Genomic DNA, 18833 nt, shown 5'->3' with positions numbered 1-18833 from the left:
TTTTAATTTCAAATTCAAAGAGATTCCCAATCCAAGATGAATATATGAAAAGTTTTGATAAATAAAGTTCCCTCCCAAGAAAACTTGAGATAAAATCAATTATCGTTTCGATTAAAATTAACATCGAGTTTCTAGAACACCCTGTATGTAAAGTCGGAGCTCTTTGTAACGTCGAATTTGCCATTAAAATTTCTGATTAGTGCGATAGGGGTCAGTCGTTCGGATTAACGAGAGAGAAAGAGAAGTCGTGGTCGAAGCGCATTGTTGGAATGACTCATCACGTGCGCGCGTTTTAGTTTATTTTTCTTGTGGTCGAATCAACGTGCGACTCCCAATGATATTCAGCGACTTTTTTTTCTTTTGAGGTCATGTTTTTTAATGCTCGTTTACGCAACCGCATGCCACTCGATAAAATACGCTTCCACGATTCAATTCATTCACACGCAGCGATACTTTCGGCTCGAATCTTATTACAATAAGAGAGAGAGAGAGAGAAATATAATAACGCATATATATATATATATATATATATATATATATATATATATATATAATAGATGTAAATCTACGCGACAGATCTCTTTCCCGTGTGTTTTTTGCGAAGAAGGAATTAAATAAATTTATAATCACGTTTTACAAATGATACATATGATTCAAAATATGCGTTATTTTATAATTGCGTTTGCAATATGCCATTTCAAATATGCGTTTAATTTAAAGACAGATATTAAATGTAAATAAAATTTTAATAAATTAAATATAATAATTAATTATAATAATTTTAAAATGTAAATAATATTTTATAAGTGGAAGAGGAATTAAATTCAAGATTTCATTATGACGATAAATCTACTGTATCATTGAATTGTACGATTAAAATGTTTCTCATTTAAAATTGGAAATTGGCGACAGAAAAATATAGAGATCTTAATGCGCAGAAAAAAATATATTTTAAATCTCTTAAAAAATATAGACTACTACAGATATATAAAAATGTATACTACAGATATAAATATAATTGCAGTGTTGCGACTCAAGTATACCATATTTTTTATTAGAAATTATTTCAAAGGGAAAGGTTCTAGCTACAAAAAAATAGTAAGTGATCCATGAGTAGAAAGAAAGAAAACTTGTTGCAGAAAATGGAAAAGAGAGAATTAAAACGGTAATCGTGATCCACTTAAGCGTTCTCCAAACATCAAAATAGACTCATACCAACCGCGACACCCGGTATATGACGCATGCATCCTCCCGCGGAAGGAAGATACTCGTTTCCGTCCGGCGCGATACTCGCGGGAAACGTCGATTGCGTGCGATCTTTTTTCCAATAACAATAACGAACCGCGACCAGAATTTTCCGACACGAGTTTTGCGCGCGAACCGACAACGACGACGACCGCCGTATACGGCATCCTGAGGGCGACTGGACGAGCAGATTTGCGGAGCGCGTATGCGGGGAGGATACCGCCACCGCCGGGTGGGCATGAAAAAAAAGGAGAGAGAAAGAAACCGAGTGAACACACGTGGTGCCCATGGGCGCAGCCGGGAATTCTATGGGACCCCTAGCAAGAGGACACGCCGGAATTTTCTTTTAATTCTGTGAATTACCCACTGTAAAACTCGCAAGAAAAATTGCAACCGAGCGAAATTAACAATTTTCTTATTTAAGTAAGCGTTTTCTTATTTAAGCGAGCGAAAAAGGAAGGTATTTTTTATGTTAAATATTTAATATAAAAAATTAATGTATAAAAATTACATGAAAATATGTATATATTATATTACACTATCATATGGATTGTTTATCGTAAGACATATATATACAAAGCGGAAACTATGTCAGAGATAAAATTTTCGTAAAGGTGAGAGCTGTCATCCATAGAAGGGATCGTAGCAGGGTCAAAGAGCACTGTCCTACGACACGAGGGGACATGATGGAATTTGCATTTCCTGTCTACGATGAATAATTCCGGGCGAGACCAGACCGTGCCGGTCGCGCATGCTTTCGAATTAGGCCCCCGCGCATACTTGAAATCGGGCCCGAAACGTCGGCCTCTTTCTCTAGATCTGAAATCTTCAATATAATTCTTATTCCTGAATATATATTTATAAATTCTCGAGATCTCGTACAGTATTTAAATCCGATCTGTTTTTCGCAGAATTCAATTTTTATAAAAATTATTCCCGAATCTTCCGATTGGCATCAAGCTCATTGCGAAAAACAATGCGTATAAATTTTAATAAGAAATTAGCATTTAGAAAAAATTCGCGTCTTTATCCGAGAAGAAATCGGAAAAGATTTCAACGTTCTTCTCCCTTGAATATTGTAAATTAGATGTTACAAACGACGCAGAGTTCTTGCGAGGAAAACCTACGTTCAGAAGACGAGGGACCCGATACACGAAGGGTGGCTGGCTTCTCAGGGTAAAGAAATAAGAGAGACGAGAACGCGGCAAAAGAAAAAGGGACGTGGGGATATTTATGGGAACAGCTGTTCGTCGACGATGCGACAGGGAGACCTCACAGCGGACCCTTTCACGGGTCTCTCAGGTACGTGCAACACGTGTCGCGCCCGCGTTGCACTTGAGAAACCGCTCCCCCGATGACTCATACGGGGTACAATACGCGATATGCTTCGCACACGAAGGCACGAAGCAACGGATCTACTATGACCTCCGGGGCCATTGAAGCTATATACATAGTGACGCATTTCTGACGCAACTCTGATCGTCTTAAGAATTTTCTACAAAAATATTCAACAGAAAGTTACTCCGTTTATTTACTATTTAAATTTAGATTATTAAACAATTATATTAATTGTACCTCCCATTAATTAAAGGAATTGAAAAAGAAATATATCCTTCTCAGACTTCATTTATATCAAAAGACAAAATTGCTCTGCAAAATTTTTATATCAAAATGTATATTTCTTATCAAAATGTGTTATTTTATAATAAATAGTAACATGAAGAGATAGTAATATTTTTTCTTAAAAATATGAATCTTTAAAAAAAGATTTTATCAAAACAAGTAAAATATCCTAGAATTGTCGATAAAAATTTTATAGGAATATATTTCGCAAAATTTTATTCATATTCAATTGCGCCATAACAAAAAAGCGTTGATAAAATTTTTTCCAATATTGTAGTCTCATATAGTACGATAATAAAAGAAATATACAACTGCATCTCTCATTATAAGATCTGAATTATATTTGTGTGGAAAAACCTTATATTAAAACTTAAGCCTCCTGTATTTAAATATCTTTTATATAAAAAAGTTTTGTATATAAATGTTTATATTGTACATTAATATTCTGGAAGCTAATCTGCTGTTCAATCGCGATTATAGAAACTATAAAATATAATAAAATTTTATTACAGCTTAATTGACCTCATTTATATATATATATATATATATATATATATATATATATATATATGCACAAGATATTTTCTTAATATTTTATTTATTAACAACTTATATTAGATCCAGTTAAATTTTTGTTCGCAAATAAAATGTTTTCATTGCTTCGTTAGACAAGACGCAGAAACCTCTTCATGTAGTATATATCCATGTTAATTAAACAGCCGTTTTCATCTGATTGGAATGAATTTAATATGAACTGGATGAGAAGGACGAATTACTAAATCAATCTTGAATTGGATATCTTTTAAATACGTAATGGGTTCCAAGTAAAAATTATGCACTAAAGGAGCTATTAGTGATTTTAACTCCAGCAGACCAAATCGTTGCCCTACAATACGAAATTTATTAAAAGCGATCGACATGAAGGCAAACAAAATTGCGGTTAATTTACCTATGCAATTTCTCGGCCCTGCACTGAATGGTATATAACAATAAGGATGACGAGTTTGTATCCTCTCGGGCAAGAATCTATCCGGATCAAATACTTCTGGATTCGGCCAAAAATTGGGATCTCTGTGAACTCCGTAGATATTAAGACATAAGAGTGATCCAGCGGGTACGATATATGATTCTGAAAACGAGCATATTATTAAATTAAAAAGTACCAAAGTTAGTACGAAAATAAGAATTTTTTGAGAAAAATAAAATATAATATTGTATTCTTAAAATACTAATTAATTATTTTACATTCAATAACATACACGCCGTATTATATGTGTTATATGTAACATGTTCAAAAATATATACAAAAAAAGTGATTAATTAAAGTGATAAATAATTACGTAATTTTACATCTTCCCCAGGCTTTCGGAATATGAAAAACACGCTGGGATACAAACGTAACGCTTCTTTCAAACATCTTTCTAAATACGATAACTTTTGCAAGCATTTCATGTCAAGCTTTCCTTCGTTCTCTTGCATTACATTATCGACTTCAATCCTCACGCGCTCCTGTATCATTGATAATAAGTAAAACATATTTTTTGTGGTTTCTATGTGTGTTCATAGATATGAATAAATCCTTAATAAAACAAAATAGAATATTTACATTTAGTTTAGATATGTTTGGTATATATATATCTATATACCATATATATATATACATATATATATACATATATATATAGGAAAAACATATCGCAATAATCTGATATCTGTATTATTTTGAATAAAAATCATAATTTAAATAATTATATACGTATATTGTAATATATTGCGAGAAATAAGTACCTGGATATCTTTGTGTTCAGCTAATAGTAGTAAAGTAAACATTATACCTGCCGCTGTAGTATCATGACCCTGTAATTATATGCATATCATATTGTTATTCGTACTTAGATATCATATCCAAAAAATTAAAAAATTTAAAAAAAGTAAAAAAAATTATACATACTTCGAACATAAAAGTATCGACTTCCTCTCTGATGTCCAAATCAGTTAAAGAATTTTCTTGAGATGCCGCTATTAAAAGGTCCAACATGGCTAAACGCTTTTTTTTAACTAGAAATAAAGCATAGTGATAACAATTTCACTTTTGCATGTCGCGTTAATTATATAACATTATTCCTGTTTAAAATTCAAACTTTATCGCAAATAATGATTTACATAATTACATAATTTATATAATATTAGATTGCACAGTCAAACTTAAATTTGAAGCTTTAATCTCTTACATACTTCCAGACATTTCGACATCTGTCTCTTTGATACCTTCGAAGTTTTTTAAGTATCGGTTATCAGTGCGTTTGTGATAAAGTTTTCTTTCCATGATAATCTATACGAGTACAATATTTAATTTTTAAAATGATTTGTATTAAACAGTAATAATACATTGTACTATATCATAGATATTTATAGCGTAATATTACTATTTGTTATTAATATTTATGATAATAACGTAATCTTACAAAGATTATGAGATTTATTGTTATTTTACATAAAAAAGTGTTATAAGATTTAAAATATGAGTTACAACGTACTTTTTCCGTAAATCCATGCAATATTTTCAAGACTTTCTTTTGCTTTCTTCCTTGTGGTGACAATGAGAATAATAAATCGTTATACAACCAAGGCCTTAATGTTCTAAATCAAAATTCAATAATAGTATATAATTTCAAGAACATTATTTTGTAAAAGCGTTATTTAAAACTATAAATTCAGAGTAATTTTTAAATCATTATAGATTGTAAAGGATATATAAAAAATTTAAAACTATATTACGAAAAAAATAAAATTTTCTAAAAACACTTTATTTTATTTTAGCTATAGATTCTTTGATCAAAGATAATTTGTTTAGAAATTATGCACACAATTAATTTTTCTCTTAATTTTTATTTTGATATTTTAACATTTTAAAGATTACAAACAATTTTGTAATGAAACATTTAGTGATAATAGATTTTGATTGCAAATTGCCGACGCGTGAAACGAAGTGACTAAGTCCATCTTTACATGATTATTCAATAATCTATTTTTCAAAATATGTAAATGTATCATAATCATAAGTTAGAAGATCATAGCTACTTCACATAATTATATACTATATCCATGAATTACCTATAAATTATCAATTTAATTATTTCGTGAATCGCATTTCGATACTGCTTTTGGAACTTGCCAAGTTTTTGCAGAGAGACGCCCATGGTAGTTTCTGTAAATGCACTTATTATATAAGACCGAAAAGTGAAATGATCAAAAATTATTCACAACTGAATAATTTGTAAATAGCTTTAAATAATAAAAATCGGATATTATGTATCTTTATTTATAGAATTGAGAGATACTTCGTATTGAGAACAATATTCTATTCTTATTTTAAGCTATAATCTAGAATGACATTCTTTCCTGTACATAATATACAATAAGAGCTCTTACCGCATATCGCGTTTAACGTATGTTCACTAATAAAGGTTGATAAATCCTTTACAACCGGTGCCCCGACATCTTTTAAAGATTTTGTCATATAATCGCCCTCTTTGATCAAGATATCAACAAATTGATTCAATATATTAAAATGGAATGTAGGTGTTAATATCTTTCGCCGCGTTTGCCACTTAACTCCTATAACGAAAAGAAGAAAACGCAAAATTTTTTAAAAAATACAGGCAATATTATATAAGATTATTGTCTCTCTTAGTTTAATGTTTATTGAACAATTCATAACACATTATTATTTTACATTTATTTTTCTTGTATCTACAATATTCTTTTATAAACCTTTTTCTCATGAAATTTTTACGGTAAGAGGAATTACAAGTATAAATTTAATTATTTTGTAATTAACAAAATTAAGTAAATTGGCAAATAGAAATATATTAAACTTAATTAATAAGTCTATTATACTAATGATATAATCTATTAGTGATAGTGTTAGGTTATTTAACTAAAATATCTCTCTATTACTTCTATTTATTTGAGAATGCATGTATCACGGCGAAATTATCCCTCAATATCTTACCTGCAGTGTTCTTTTAAATATTAGTTTTTACAACAAAGAAGTTGTATAAATTTATCATTTGAAATAATATTCAAAACTAATTGTAACATTTTATTTGGTTCTTTTGCGATAGAGATAGGTCGATAACAAATTGTAATAGAAAAGTATATACTTACATACATTGACATCTGAATAGATAGACGGAGCATTAGCTATCGATTAGGACGAGGGGGGCTTTGATATTCGCGGTAAGGGAGGACTCTATGAACTTCGGTTGAATTCGGTTATTCCCGATAATGATCGGTTAATAATTCGACTCCAATCATTGACATCAAAGTTCAGCTCACATGTATTGTGCGAAGTTGTGTTGTGACTAATGTCATATTATTTTTATATTTATTATATTATTTTTAAATTTATATATATTTAATATTGTTTAATATATAATATATATATTTATTTCTTTATTTATTTACTTATTAAATAATATATATACATAATATTATATATATACACGGAGAAAATTTTATATTAATATGTAATACAATTTTATATCACATTTTACTATTTTTTGTATGATCGGTGGACCATCATGACTTTATAGAATAAATTACAATACAACATAGTAAAATTTTAAACTAACACTTACATAACATGTTTCATTATTTGCCATAGTAAAAATTCGTAGGTGCTAAATTGTAATCTTTATTATGTATTATTGTAAAACATTATAATACTAAATCTCAACTTCGATAAATGTATTTTTTATTCTTTCTTTTATTACTTTTTTCCTTCTTTTTTGCTTTTCTTATTAATTTTACTTATAATTAATAATATTTCATTCATTATTGAACGGACACAATAAATAATATACAATTTTCTGTGACTATAGCAATTTAAGCTTATAAATTCTTGATGGTCCGCAGCTACTACCACATTATAGTAATCTTTGATATAAAATTTTCTCCGTGTATATGTATATTTTATATATTATTTAATATTATTATATATTTTCATATTATTTTTATATTTAGCGGCGTTAGCGATTTTCTCTAAATAAATACTTTTTAAACATTTCTGTGAAAATCTAGTTGAGAATCGATGATGTCAATGGAATCGTCATGTAATGTCAAATTGTGCCGAATATAGTCGAACGTTGACGGAATTAACCGAAGTTCATGCACTCCCCCCTTACTGCATTTATCAGTTACCCCTCTCAAAAGGCTCCGTCTATCTATTCAGATGTCAATGCTTACATATTAACATCATTATGTTATTACCTGTGCTAGTGAGGAGACCTGTGTTTAACCAGGGATGTAATAAGTTATACACACGACCTTTCTCGATGTGTTTAGTGCTGCTTAGAATCGTCTGAAACCAGAAATAGAAAGAAGTATATATTATCTATTATTAAATTCTAGATATACTAATAATTTATTAATTGTATTTCTCTAATTTAATCGAATCTCGATGGAGTGTCGATTTGTCTCTTCATTTTTTTAAGAAACATTTTTTATCAACAAAAATCTTTTTATGAATTGCACTTAAATCTAATTCATTCGTAATGTGTATAAAGTATTGAATTTCGTTTATTACCTCTAAATCATCTGGATGACTGATTAACACTCCATATACAAAGAAACCCCCGAATTTAACAATGGGACCATATTCATTAGGTAATGTACAGAAGAGCTTCCATAGTTTCTCTAAAAATTACCTATATTATAAATATCAATACACACAAAAATGTTTTGATGGGTTTAATTTTCAATATTAATGCATCTTTATCCAAATATATTGAAAACAAATAAATAACAATAAATATAAGAATAAATAATAATAAAGATAAGTATAATCGATTGCAAGTTGTTATTGCAAAGAGAAATGCTCAGATAAGTAATCTACATGTAATAATTTTGATAAATATGTGTTCCAGAATAAATGATTCATGAATTTTTATTTATGCAAATGATAGATCAATTAATATAAATAGATTAGAAATTTTGTATTTACCTTCTGACACTATGCTTTGGAGCGCATTGCCAATAATCGGAAAGCCCGATGGTCCCGGTATAAGATTAAGGAGTCGAGCGTTTCTTCCATAATGCACGTAATAATAATTATATATCAATAAAATAAATATAAATAATACCAATATAGTAATGAACATCGTTTCTTCCGTTTTGATGTTGTTGATCGTTTAATTGAGTTTAACTTTCTTCCGTTTATTCCTTTTTTAATCTTGGATCACACATGTCACAAAATAAATGATATTTGTTCAATAAAATTGACAATTAAACAATTACCTTGATATCCTAAATAATCCTAAACAAAGAAAGATACTGAAATAGAGAGAATATAAATAACGATCATTCTAATCTGCATTAATCGTATATTTTTTGTAGTTAATAATTTTAATGAGCTGTAAAAAATATGATAAGTTTATTCCGGGTAAAGGGAAAAAAACATTATTTATGTATTAAATTAGTCAATCAAGTAAAAATTTTTTAATCAACCATTGTTTGCAAATGTTTCTCTATTTTTTTTTTATTGTATAACATAAAATTTCGTAAAATTCTATTGCAAAATCTTAATTGTATTTAATAGTATTACAATTTACGCTAGTGTTATTCTTACATCTTTATATCAAACAATTAATATAAATTGTTTTTAACAGTGTCATAATTTTGTCATTTATTCTTTAACTGTAAAGAAATGTAAAGAATTCATAAGCGATCATATCATAATCACAATTACAGTTCATTACTGTACTTACAAATACGCAAGTATCTTAAATCAATAAATATACTTTTATATTGATATGTAATGATGCGAGAGTGACTTTGTAATAAATCGGAGCTATTTAATTAGCAAATTCTATCATAAACAAAGAATTATTTTGAAAATTTTTTTCTGCTTTCTTCCAAAATTGTTATCTTAATAATATTCACACATATAATAAATAAATTATATATTTTCTTGATTTCTTAAAAACGTTTGTTTTTTTTACTTATCTAAATATTGTTTATCGATTTTGTATATCTAATTATTGCATCAAACATGTCTGCAAGATTAATATATTGTACATTTAATAAGATAATAATATGAGAAATATTATAACATGTTATAATAATTTACTAAAATTATAGCAATCAAACAGCTTATAGTTTGAAAAAAATTGTATTAAACATTGGAATTTTGCAATAGAACATTATAAAATTTTATTTTATGCAAATATTATAAAGATTACCTGATAGATACTTTGATACGATGATCAATCGACTCACGAACACAACTCAAATAATTTAAATGGAATTGCAAATCTCATGAAGCAGATATATGCCAGTGCAAATCTTTGCATGAACTGATAATAAGAGTCTGAGGCCTGTATTTATAGCCTCTTAATTCAAAGACGTAATCAGCTTTCTTAAGACGCAAACGGTTGAATAATGCCACTTTGATTAAAGACTACATGACGTTTTTTTTCATATTTATATGAAAGAAATAAAAATGTTTGTCAAGCCATTTTTATAGAAAAATGAATTTCTACAAAAATCTGACTCGATATTCAAAGTTTAAATTATATTGATTTAAAATAGCGATTATTTTCGTTTAATATGAATCTTTTTCAAAATCGACATGATATATCAGGGAAAACATTTTATTTTTTGCATTATATTTTAATTTTAATAGTATTTAAAGGTACTTATTATCGCATTTATGGTTCTCAAAATCACGTTCTACTTCGAGAGAGATTATATTCATAAGGAGCACAAGTGTGATCACGTTCGATTTTGATAACCTTTGATATTATAAAAGTCTATTCTTTTGAAGATATATATCATTAAAAAAAGATTATAAAAAAGGTTGACGTTGAAAGTAACATAATAATAAAGTAAGATATAGTCGATAAAAGAATTATTAAAAAAAATTGTTATGCAAGAGAATGTTGTTGAAGTGTATACTTTATTGCGTAGTGCTTTTTTGTCTATAAAAATAATGTTATGAATTTTAGAAATTGCCTCTATTAAAAATAAACAAAGAGATACAAGCACTATAAAACTTTATTCTTTTGATTTAACATGTTTTTGAAATATTAAAATATAATAAGATTACATAATATGGATATAGATGCGAAACTAATAAAATATGAGAAACAGGTATCATAAAAATAATATAAGAATTAATTTAAAAGAAGTAAAATAAAACATAAAATATCATATATTGAATCACTTTATCAGATAAAACATTTTAAATGAAAGAATATTAATAAAAGAATGTTAATAAGAAAAAAATGTTAATAAAAGAAGAAATTTATATATTATATATTATATATAATTTTTTTATTTCCACTCGGCGAAAGAATTCCGGACTAACTTAATGAAAAATGGCTTTCCGTTGAATTGGTTGAATAAAAGAATATACAACTAAACCCTTTATTATAAAGTTTAAATTATTTTTGTACGAAAAAACTTCCCTATAATAAAATATTTTTTACATAAAAAAGTTTTGTATAATAAATGTTTATATATTGCACATTAATATTTTGGCTAATCTGCTGTTACAATCGCGATTATACAGACTTTAATTATAATATACCTATAACTATAGCTATAACTATAATTAAAATAGATTATAACTATAGCTATAACTATATGATAATTATCATGAAATTTTGTTGCACCTCAATTAATTTTATTTTTCTGATATATATACATATATATATATATATACTTTTTTTTTCGGTATTTTCCTAATTTCAATAACTTATATTAGACTCAGCTTAATTTTTGTTCGCAAGTAAAATGTCTTTACTACATGAACAAGATACAACTTCTTATATTCATTTGATTGCAACTTCTTATGTTCATACGGTATTAACGTTAGTTTTAAATGACTATTTGCATTTGATCGGGATGAATCTAAGATGAACCGGATGAGAAGGACGAAGTATAATATCAAACTTTAATCGAATATCTTTTAAATAATCAATGGGTTCCAAGTAAAAATTATACACTAAAGGAGCTATTAGAGCTTTCATCTCCAGCAGACCGAACCGTTGACCTACAATGCGAAATTTATTAAAAATAATCAACACGAGAAAAAATAGTATTCACGATCAATTCACCTATGCAATTTCTGGGTCCTGCGCTGAATGGTATATAAGAATAAGGATGACGATTTTTTATCCTTTCGGGCAAGAATCTATCCGGATCAAATACTTCTGGATTTGGCCAAAAATTGAGATCTCTGTGAACTCCGTAAATATTAAGATATAAGATCGTTCCAGAGGGTACGATATATGATTCTGAAAAAAAGCATATTATAAGATTAAAAAATACTAAAATTTACGAAAATAAGAATTTGTTGAGAAAAATAAAATATAATATATTGTATTCTTAAAATACTAATTAATGATTTTACATTCAATAATATACGTCGTATTATATGTATTATATGTAATATGTTCAAAAATATATACAACAAAAAAGTGACTAATTAAATAATTACGTAATTTTACATCTTCCCTAGGGTTTCGTAATATGAAAAACACGTTAGGATACAAACGTAACGCTTCTTTTATACATCTTTCTAAATATGATAAATTTTGCAATGAACTCATGTTAAGTTTTCCTTCGTTCTCTTGCATCACATTATCGATTTCAATCCTCACTCGCTCCTGTATCATAATAATTAAAACATATTTTTTTGTGGTTTCTATGTGTATTCATAGATATAAATAAATTTTTAATAAGACATAATACAATATGTACATTTAGTTTAGATATGTTTTAATCTCTTTGGAGTATATATATATATATATATATATATATATATATATATATATATATATATATGTATGTATGTATAAGAAAAACATATATCGCAATAATCTGATATCTGTATAAAAATTGATTAAAAATCATAATTTAAATAATCATATGTATTACAATATATTGAGAGAAATAAATACCTGGATATCTCTGTGCTCAGCTAATAGTAGTAAAGTAAACATTATACCTGCCGCTGTAGTATCATGACCCTATAATTATACGCATATCATATTGTTATACGTACTTAGATATGTCCAAAAAATTAAAAAAATTACAGATACATACTGCCAACATAAAAGTATCAACTTCTTCTCTGATGTCCAAATCAGTTAAAGAATTTTCTTGAGACGCCGCTATTAAAAGGTCCAACATGGCTAACCGCTTTTTTTTAACTAGAAAGCATAGTAATAACAATTTTACGTTTGCTTGCCGCGTTAATTATATAACATTATTCTCGTTTAAAATTTAAACTTTATCGCAAATAATAATGATTTAATTTTACAGCAAACACATATGTTGCACTGTTACGTCTAATTACATAATTTATAATATTAGATTGCACAATCAAACTTAAATTAGAAGCTCTGATCTCTTACATACTTCCAGACATTTCGACGTCTGTGTCTTTGATACTTTCAAGGTTTTTTAAGTATCTGTTGTCAGTGCGTTTGTGATAAAGTTTTCTTTCCATGATAATCTATACGAGTACAATATTTAATTTTTAAAATGATTTGTATTAAACGGCAATGTACATTGTACTATATCATAGAGAATTTATAGCATAATATTATTATTTATTACTAATATTTATGATTAATAACGTAATCCTACAAAGATTATGAGATTTATTTTACATAAAAATGTTGTAAGATTCAAAATATGCTTTATGACGTACTTTTTCCGTGAATCCATGCAATATTTTCAAGACTTTCTTTTGCTTTCTTCCTTGTGATGACAATGAGAATAATAAATCGTTATACAACCAAGGCCTTAATGTTCTAAATCAAAATTCAATAATAGTATATAATTTCAATAACATTATTTTGGAAAAGCGTTATTTAAAACTATAAATTCAGAGTAATTTTTAAATAATTATAGATTGTAAAGGATATATAAAAAATTTAAACCTATATTACGAAAAAAATAAAATTTTTAAAAACACTTTATTTTATTTTAGCTATAGATTCTTTGATCAAAGATAATTTGTTTACAAATTTTGCACACGATTCATTTTTCTTTTAATTTTTAATCTGATATGTTTAACATTTTAAATATTACAAACAATTTTATAATGAAACATTTAGTGGTACACATATAATAGATTTTGATTGCAAATTGCCGACGTGTGAAACTAAGTGACGTCTTTACGAAGTCTATCTTTACATGATTATTCATTAATTTTTCTTCCAAATATATAGATGTATTATAATTATAAGTTAGAGGATCATAGATATATCACATAATTATATACTGTATCCATGAATTACCTATAAAGCATCACTTCAACTATTTCGTGAATCGCATTTCGATACTGCTTTTGGAACTCGCCAAGTTTTTGCAGAGAGACGCCCATGGCAGTTTCTACAAATTTACTTATTATATAAGAAAAGTGAAATGATCGAAAATTATTCACAACTGAATATTTTCTAAATAGCTTTAAATATATATATATATATATATATATATATATATAATAAAAATCGGATATTATATATCTTTATTTCTAGAATTGAGAGATACTTCGTATAGGAGAACAAATTCTATTCTTATTTTAAGCTATAATCTAAAATGAAATTCTATCCTGTATGTAATATACAATAAGAGCCCTTACCGCATATCGCGTTTAACGTATGTTCACTAATAAAGGATGATAAATCCTTTACAACCGGTGTTCCGACATCTTTTAAAGATTTTGTCATGCAATCGCCCTCTTTGATTAAGATATCGACAAATTGATTCAATATATTAAAATGAAATGTAGGTGTTAATATCTTTCGCCGCGTTTGCCACTTAACTCCTATAAACAAGATAACGTAAAATTTTGCCATAAAATACAGACAATATTGTATAAGATTATTGGCACTCTTAGTTTAATGTTTATTGAACAATTCTCAAATAACACATTATTATTTTATATTTATTTTTCTTGTATCTACAATATTCTTTTATAAACCTTTTTCCATAGAATTTTTACGGTAAGAGGAATTGCATTTTGTAATTAAATGTTTATAAATTAGCAAATAGAAATAAATTTAATTGAATTAATAAGTCTATTATATTAATGATAATTTATTAGTGATGGTGTTTAACTAAAATATCTCTCTATTACTTTTATTTGAGAATACATGCATCACGGCGAAATTATCCCTCAACATCTCACTTGCAATTTACTTCTAAATTTATTAATTTTCACAACAAGAAGGTTGTATAAATTTATCATTTAATAGAAAAGTATATACTTATATATTAACGTTATTATGTTATTACCTTTGCTAGTGAGAAGACCTGTGTTTAACCAGGGATGTAATACGTTATACAAACGACCTTTCTCGATGTGCTTAGTGCTGCTTAGAATCGTCTGAAATCACCAGAAATAGAAAAAAGTATTATGTATTTATTATATCATTTAATCCTAGATATACTAATAATTTATTAATTGTATTTCTTTAATTTAATCTGATCTCGATGGAGTGTCGCTTTATCTCATTTTTTTTAAAAAACGTTTTTTATTTACAAAAATCTTTTTGCCAATTGCAAAACACTTAAATCTAATTCAATCGTAATGTGTATAAAATATTGAATTTCTTTTATTACCTCTAAATCATCCGGATGACTGATACACACTCCATACACAAAGAAAAATCCGAATTTAAAAATGGGATAATATTCATTAGATAATGTACAGAGCAGCTTCCATAGTTCCTCTGAAAATTATATTATAAATATCAATACACGCAAAAATTTCTTTATACGATTAATTTTCAATATTGATGTACCTTTATTCAAATACTTTAAAAACAAATAAATAATAAAGGTAAGAATAAATAATAATAAAGATAAGAATAATGGATTGCAAATTGTTATTGCAAAGAGAAATGCTCAGATAAGTAATCTACATGTAATAATTTTGATAAATATGTGTTCCAGAATAAATGATTCATGAATTTTTACTTGTGTAATTAATGTAAATATATTAGAAATTTTGTATTTACCTACTGACACATAGCATTGGAGCGCATTGCCAATAATTGGAAAGCCCGATGGTCCCGGTATAAGATTAAGGAGTCGATTGTTTCTTTCATAATGCACGTAATAATTATAAATCAATAAAATAAACATGGATAATATCAATATAGTAATGAACATTATTTCTTTCGTTCTGATGTTCTTGGTCGTTTATTTGAGTTTAACTTTCTTCTGTTTATTACTTTTTTAATCTTGAATCGCACATGTCACAAAGTAAATGATATTTGATTGTCAATAAAATTGACAATTACTTTGATATCCTAAACAGAGAAAGATATATGAAATAGAGAAAACGATCATTCTAATCTGCATTAATCGTATATTTTTTGTAGTTAATAATTTTAACGAGCTGTAAAAAATATGATAAGTTTATTCATGGTAAAGGGAAAAAATTATTTATGTGCTAAATTAGTCAATGAAGTAAAAAAATTTTTTAATCATCCATTGTTTGTAATTGTTTCTCTATTTATTGTATAATATAAAATTTCGTGAAATTCTATTGCAAAATCTCAATTTTATTTAATAGTATGACAATTAGCGCGAGTGTTATTTTTACATCTATTATGTCAAATAATTAATATAAATTGTTTTTAGCAGTGTTATAATTTTATTTATTTTTTAACTGTAAAGAAATGTAAGGAATTTATAAGCGATCATATCATAATGCACAATTTCAGTTCATTACTGTACAAATATGCAAGTAAAATCAATATATGCAAATAAAATAAATATATTTTTTTATTGATATATAATGATGAGAGTTACTTTGTAATAAACCGAAGCTATTTAATTTGCAAATTCTGTCATAAACAAAGAATTATTTTGAACATTTTTTTCTGCTTTCTTTTAAAATTGTTAACCTAATAATATGTTTCACACATATAATAAATAAATTGTATAATTTTCTTGATCGCTTAAAAGCGTTTGTTTTTTTTTACTTATCTAAATATCGCTTGTCGGTTTTGTATATCTAATCATTGCATAAAACATGTCTGTAAAATTAATATAATGTACATTAAATAAGTTATTAATATGAAATATTATAACATATTATAATAATTCAATAAAATTATAATACTCAAATAATTTATGGTGTTTGAAATAAATTGTATTAAGCTTTGTAATTTTACAATAGAACGTTATAAAATTTTATTTTATACAAGTATTATAAAGAATACCTGATAGATACGATGCGATGATCAATCGAAACCCAAATGATTTAAATTCAATTGCAAATCTTTTCAAGCAGATATATAAGTCAGTGCAAATCTCTGCATGAACTGATTATAAAAGTCTGAGGCCTGTATTTATACCCTCTTAATTCAAAGCCGTATTAATAATCAGTTTTCTTAGGAGGTGGACGTTTAAATAATGCCATTTGATTAAAAACTCAGTAACATATTTTTTGTTGTATTTATATAAAAAAAATAAAAATGATTGTGACGCTCTTTTTATGAAAAAATAAATTTCTACAAAAATCTGACTCGATATTCAAAGTTTAAATTATATTGATTTAAAATAGCGATTATTTTCGTTTAATATGAATCTTTTTCAAAATCGACATGATATATCAGGGAAAACATTTTATTTTTTGCATTATATTTTAATTTTAATAGTATTTAAAGGTACTTATTATCGCATTTATAGTTCTCAAAATCACGTTCTACTTCGAGAGAGATTATATTCATAAGGAGCACAAGTGTGATCACGTTCGATTTTGATAACCTTTGATATTATAAAAGTCTATTCTTTTGAAGATATATATCATTAAAAAAAGATTATAAAAAAGGTTGACGTTGAAAGTAACATAATAATAAAGTAAGATATAGTCGATAAAAGAATTATTAAAAAAAATTGTTATGCAAGAGAATGTTGTTGAAGTGTATACTTTATTGCGTAGTGCTTTTTTGTCTATAAAAATAATGTTATGAATTTTAGAAATTGCCTCTATTAAAAATAAACAAAGAGATACAAGCACTATAAAACTTTATTCTTTTGATTTAACATGTTTTTGAAATATTAAAATATAATAAGATTACATAATATGGATATAGATGCGAAACTAATAAAATATGAGAAACAGGTATCATAAAAATAATATAAGAATTAATTTAAAAGAAGTAAAATAAAACATAAAATATCATATATTGAATCACTTTATCAGATAAAACATTTTAAATGAAAGAATATTAATAAAAGAATGTTAATAAGAAAAAATGTTAATAAAAGAAGAAATTTATATATTATATATTATATATAATTTTTTTATTTCCACTCGGCGAAAGAATTCCGGACTAACTTAATGAAAAATGGCTTTCCGTTGAATTGGCTGAATAAAAGAATATACAACTAAACTCTTTATTATAAAATTTAAATTATTTTTATACGAAAAAACTTCCCTTTAATAAAATATTTTTTACATAAAAAGTTTTGTATAATGAATGTTTATATATTGCACATTAATATTCTGGCTAATCTGCTGTTACAATCGCGATTTATATATATATATATATATATATATATATATATACAGGGTGACCCATTTTAACTTAGGCAGCCAAATAACTCGAAAAATAAGCAAGATAGAGAAAAATGTTTTAGACAAAAGTTGTATGGTTTCGAGGGGGCCATAAGATGGTATCATTGGTTTGACCTTGAAGAGTCATTTGAAGGTCACGTGAAGGTCACTTCAATTTTTTTAAATGGAATACCCTATATATTTTTGTACATTCTTGTAGCTTATTTCGAGAGCTTTCCAAAACACTATAATTAAGTACCTTTCCGTTAAGTACTTTTTGAGTTATGATGCTTGAAATAATTTCTTAATTTTACATAAACCGTAAAATATCTTGTAAAATATTCATTTTTCGATTATCTTACCTTAATACTTT

General features: G+C 26.6%; 2 protein-coding genes across 2 annotated transcripts in view; one reads left to right on the top strand and one right to left on the bottom strand.

Moving 5' to 3' along the window:
- Positions 1-18833, top strand: part of LOC145964967 (sex-lethal homolog) — a 92262-nt gene that overhangs the window by 24492 nt on the left and 48937 nt on the right. The window lies entirely within an intron of this gene.
- On the bottom strand, positions 3187-17749 carry LOC145965575 (uncharacterized). Its single transcript, XM_083089248.1, has 25 exons — positions 17121-17749; positions 15909-16202; positions 15511-15620; positions 15184-15274; positions 14528-14713; positions 14184-14277; positions 13592-13694; positions 13297-13393; positions 12982-13088; positions 12837-12905; positions 12374-12542; positions 11991-12170; positions 11761-11926; positions 8876-9057; positions 8459-8568; positions 8143-8233; positions 6301-6486; positions 5983-6076; positions 5406-5508; positions 5104-5200; positions 4820-4926; positions 4657-4725; positions 4209-4377; positions 3818-3997; positions 3187-3754 (listed from the first exon to the last, which is right to left on the bottom strand). The coding sequence occupies exons 2-25, from the start codon at positions 16060-16062 to the stop codon at positions 3594-3596; spliced, it is 3075 nt and encodes a 1024-aa protein (XP_082945374.1). The 5' UTR covers positions 16063-16202; positions 17121-17749; the 3' UTR covers positions 3187-3593.

Source organism: Camponotus vicinus, unplaced genomic scaffold (genome assembly GCF_025532165.1).
Source record: "Camponotus vicinus isolate PSW18456_S1 unplaced genomic scaffold, iyCamVici1.0 SCAF_14, whole genome shotgun sequence".
Taxonomy (NCBI): Eukaryota; Metazoa; Arthropoda; class Insecta; order Hymenoptera; family Formicidae; genus Camponotus; species Camponotus vicinus.
The sequence above is the reverse complement of the archived record's forward strand: the minus strand, read 5'-3'. Positions and strand labels throughout refer to the sequence as shown.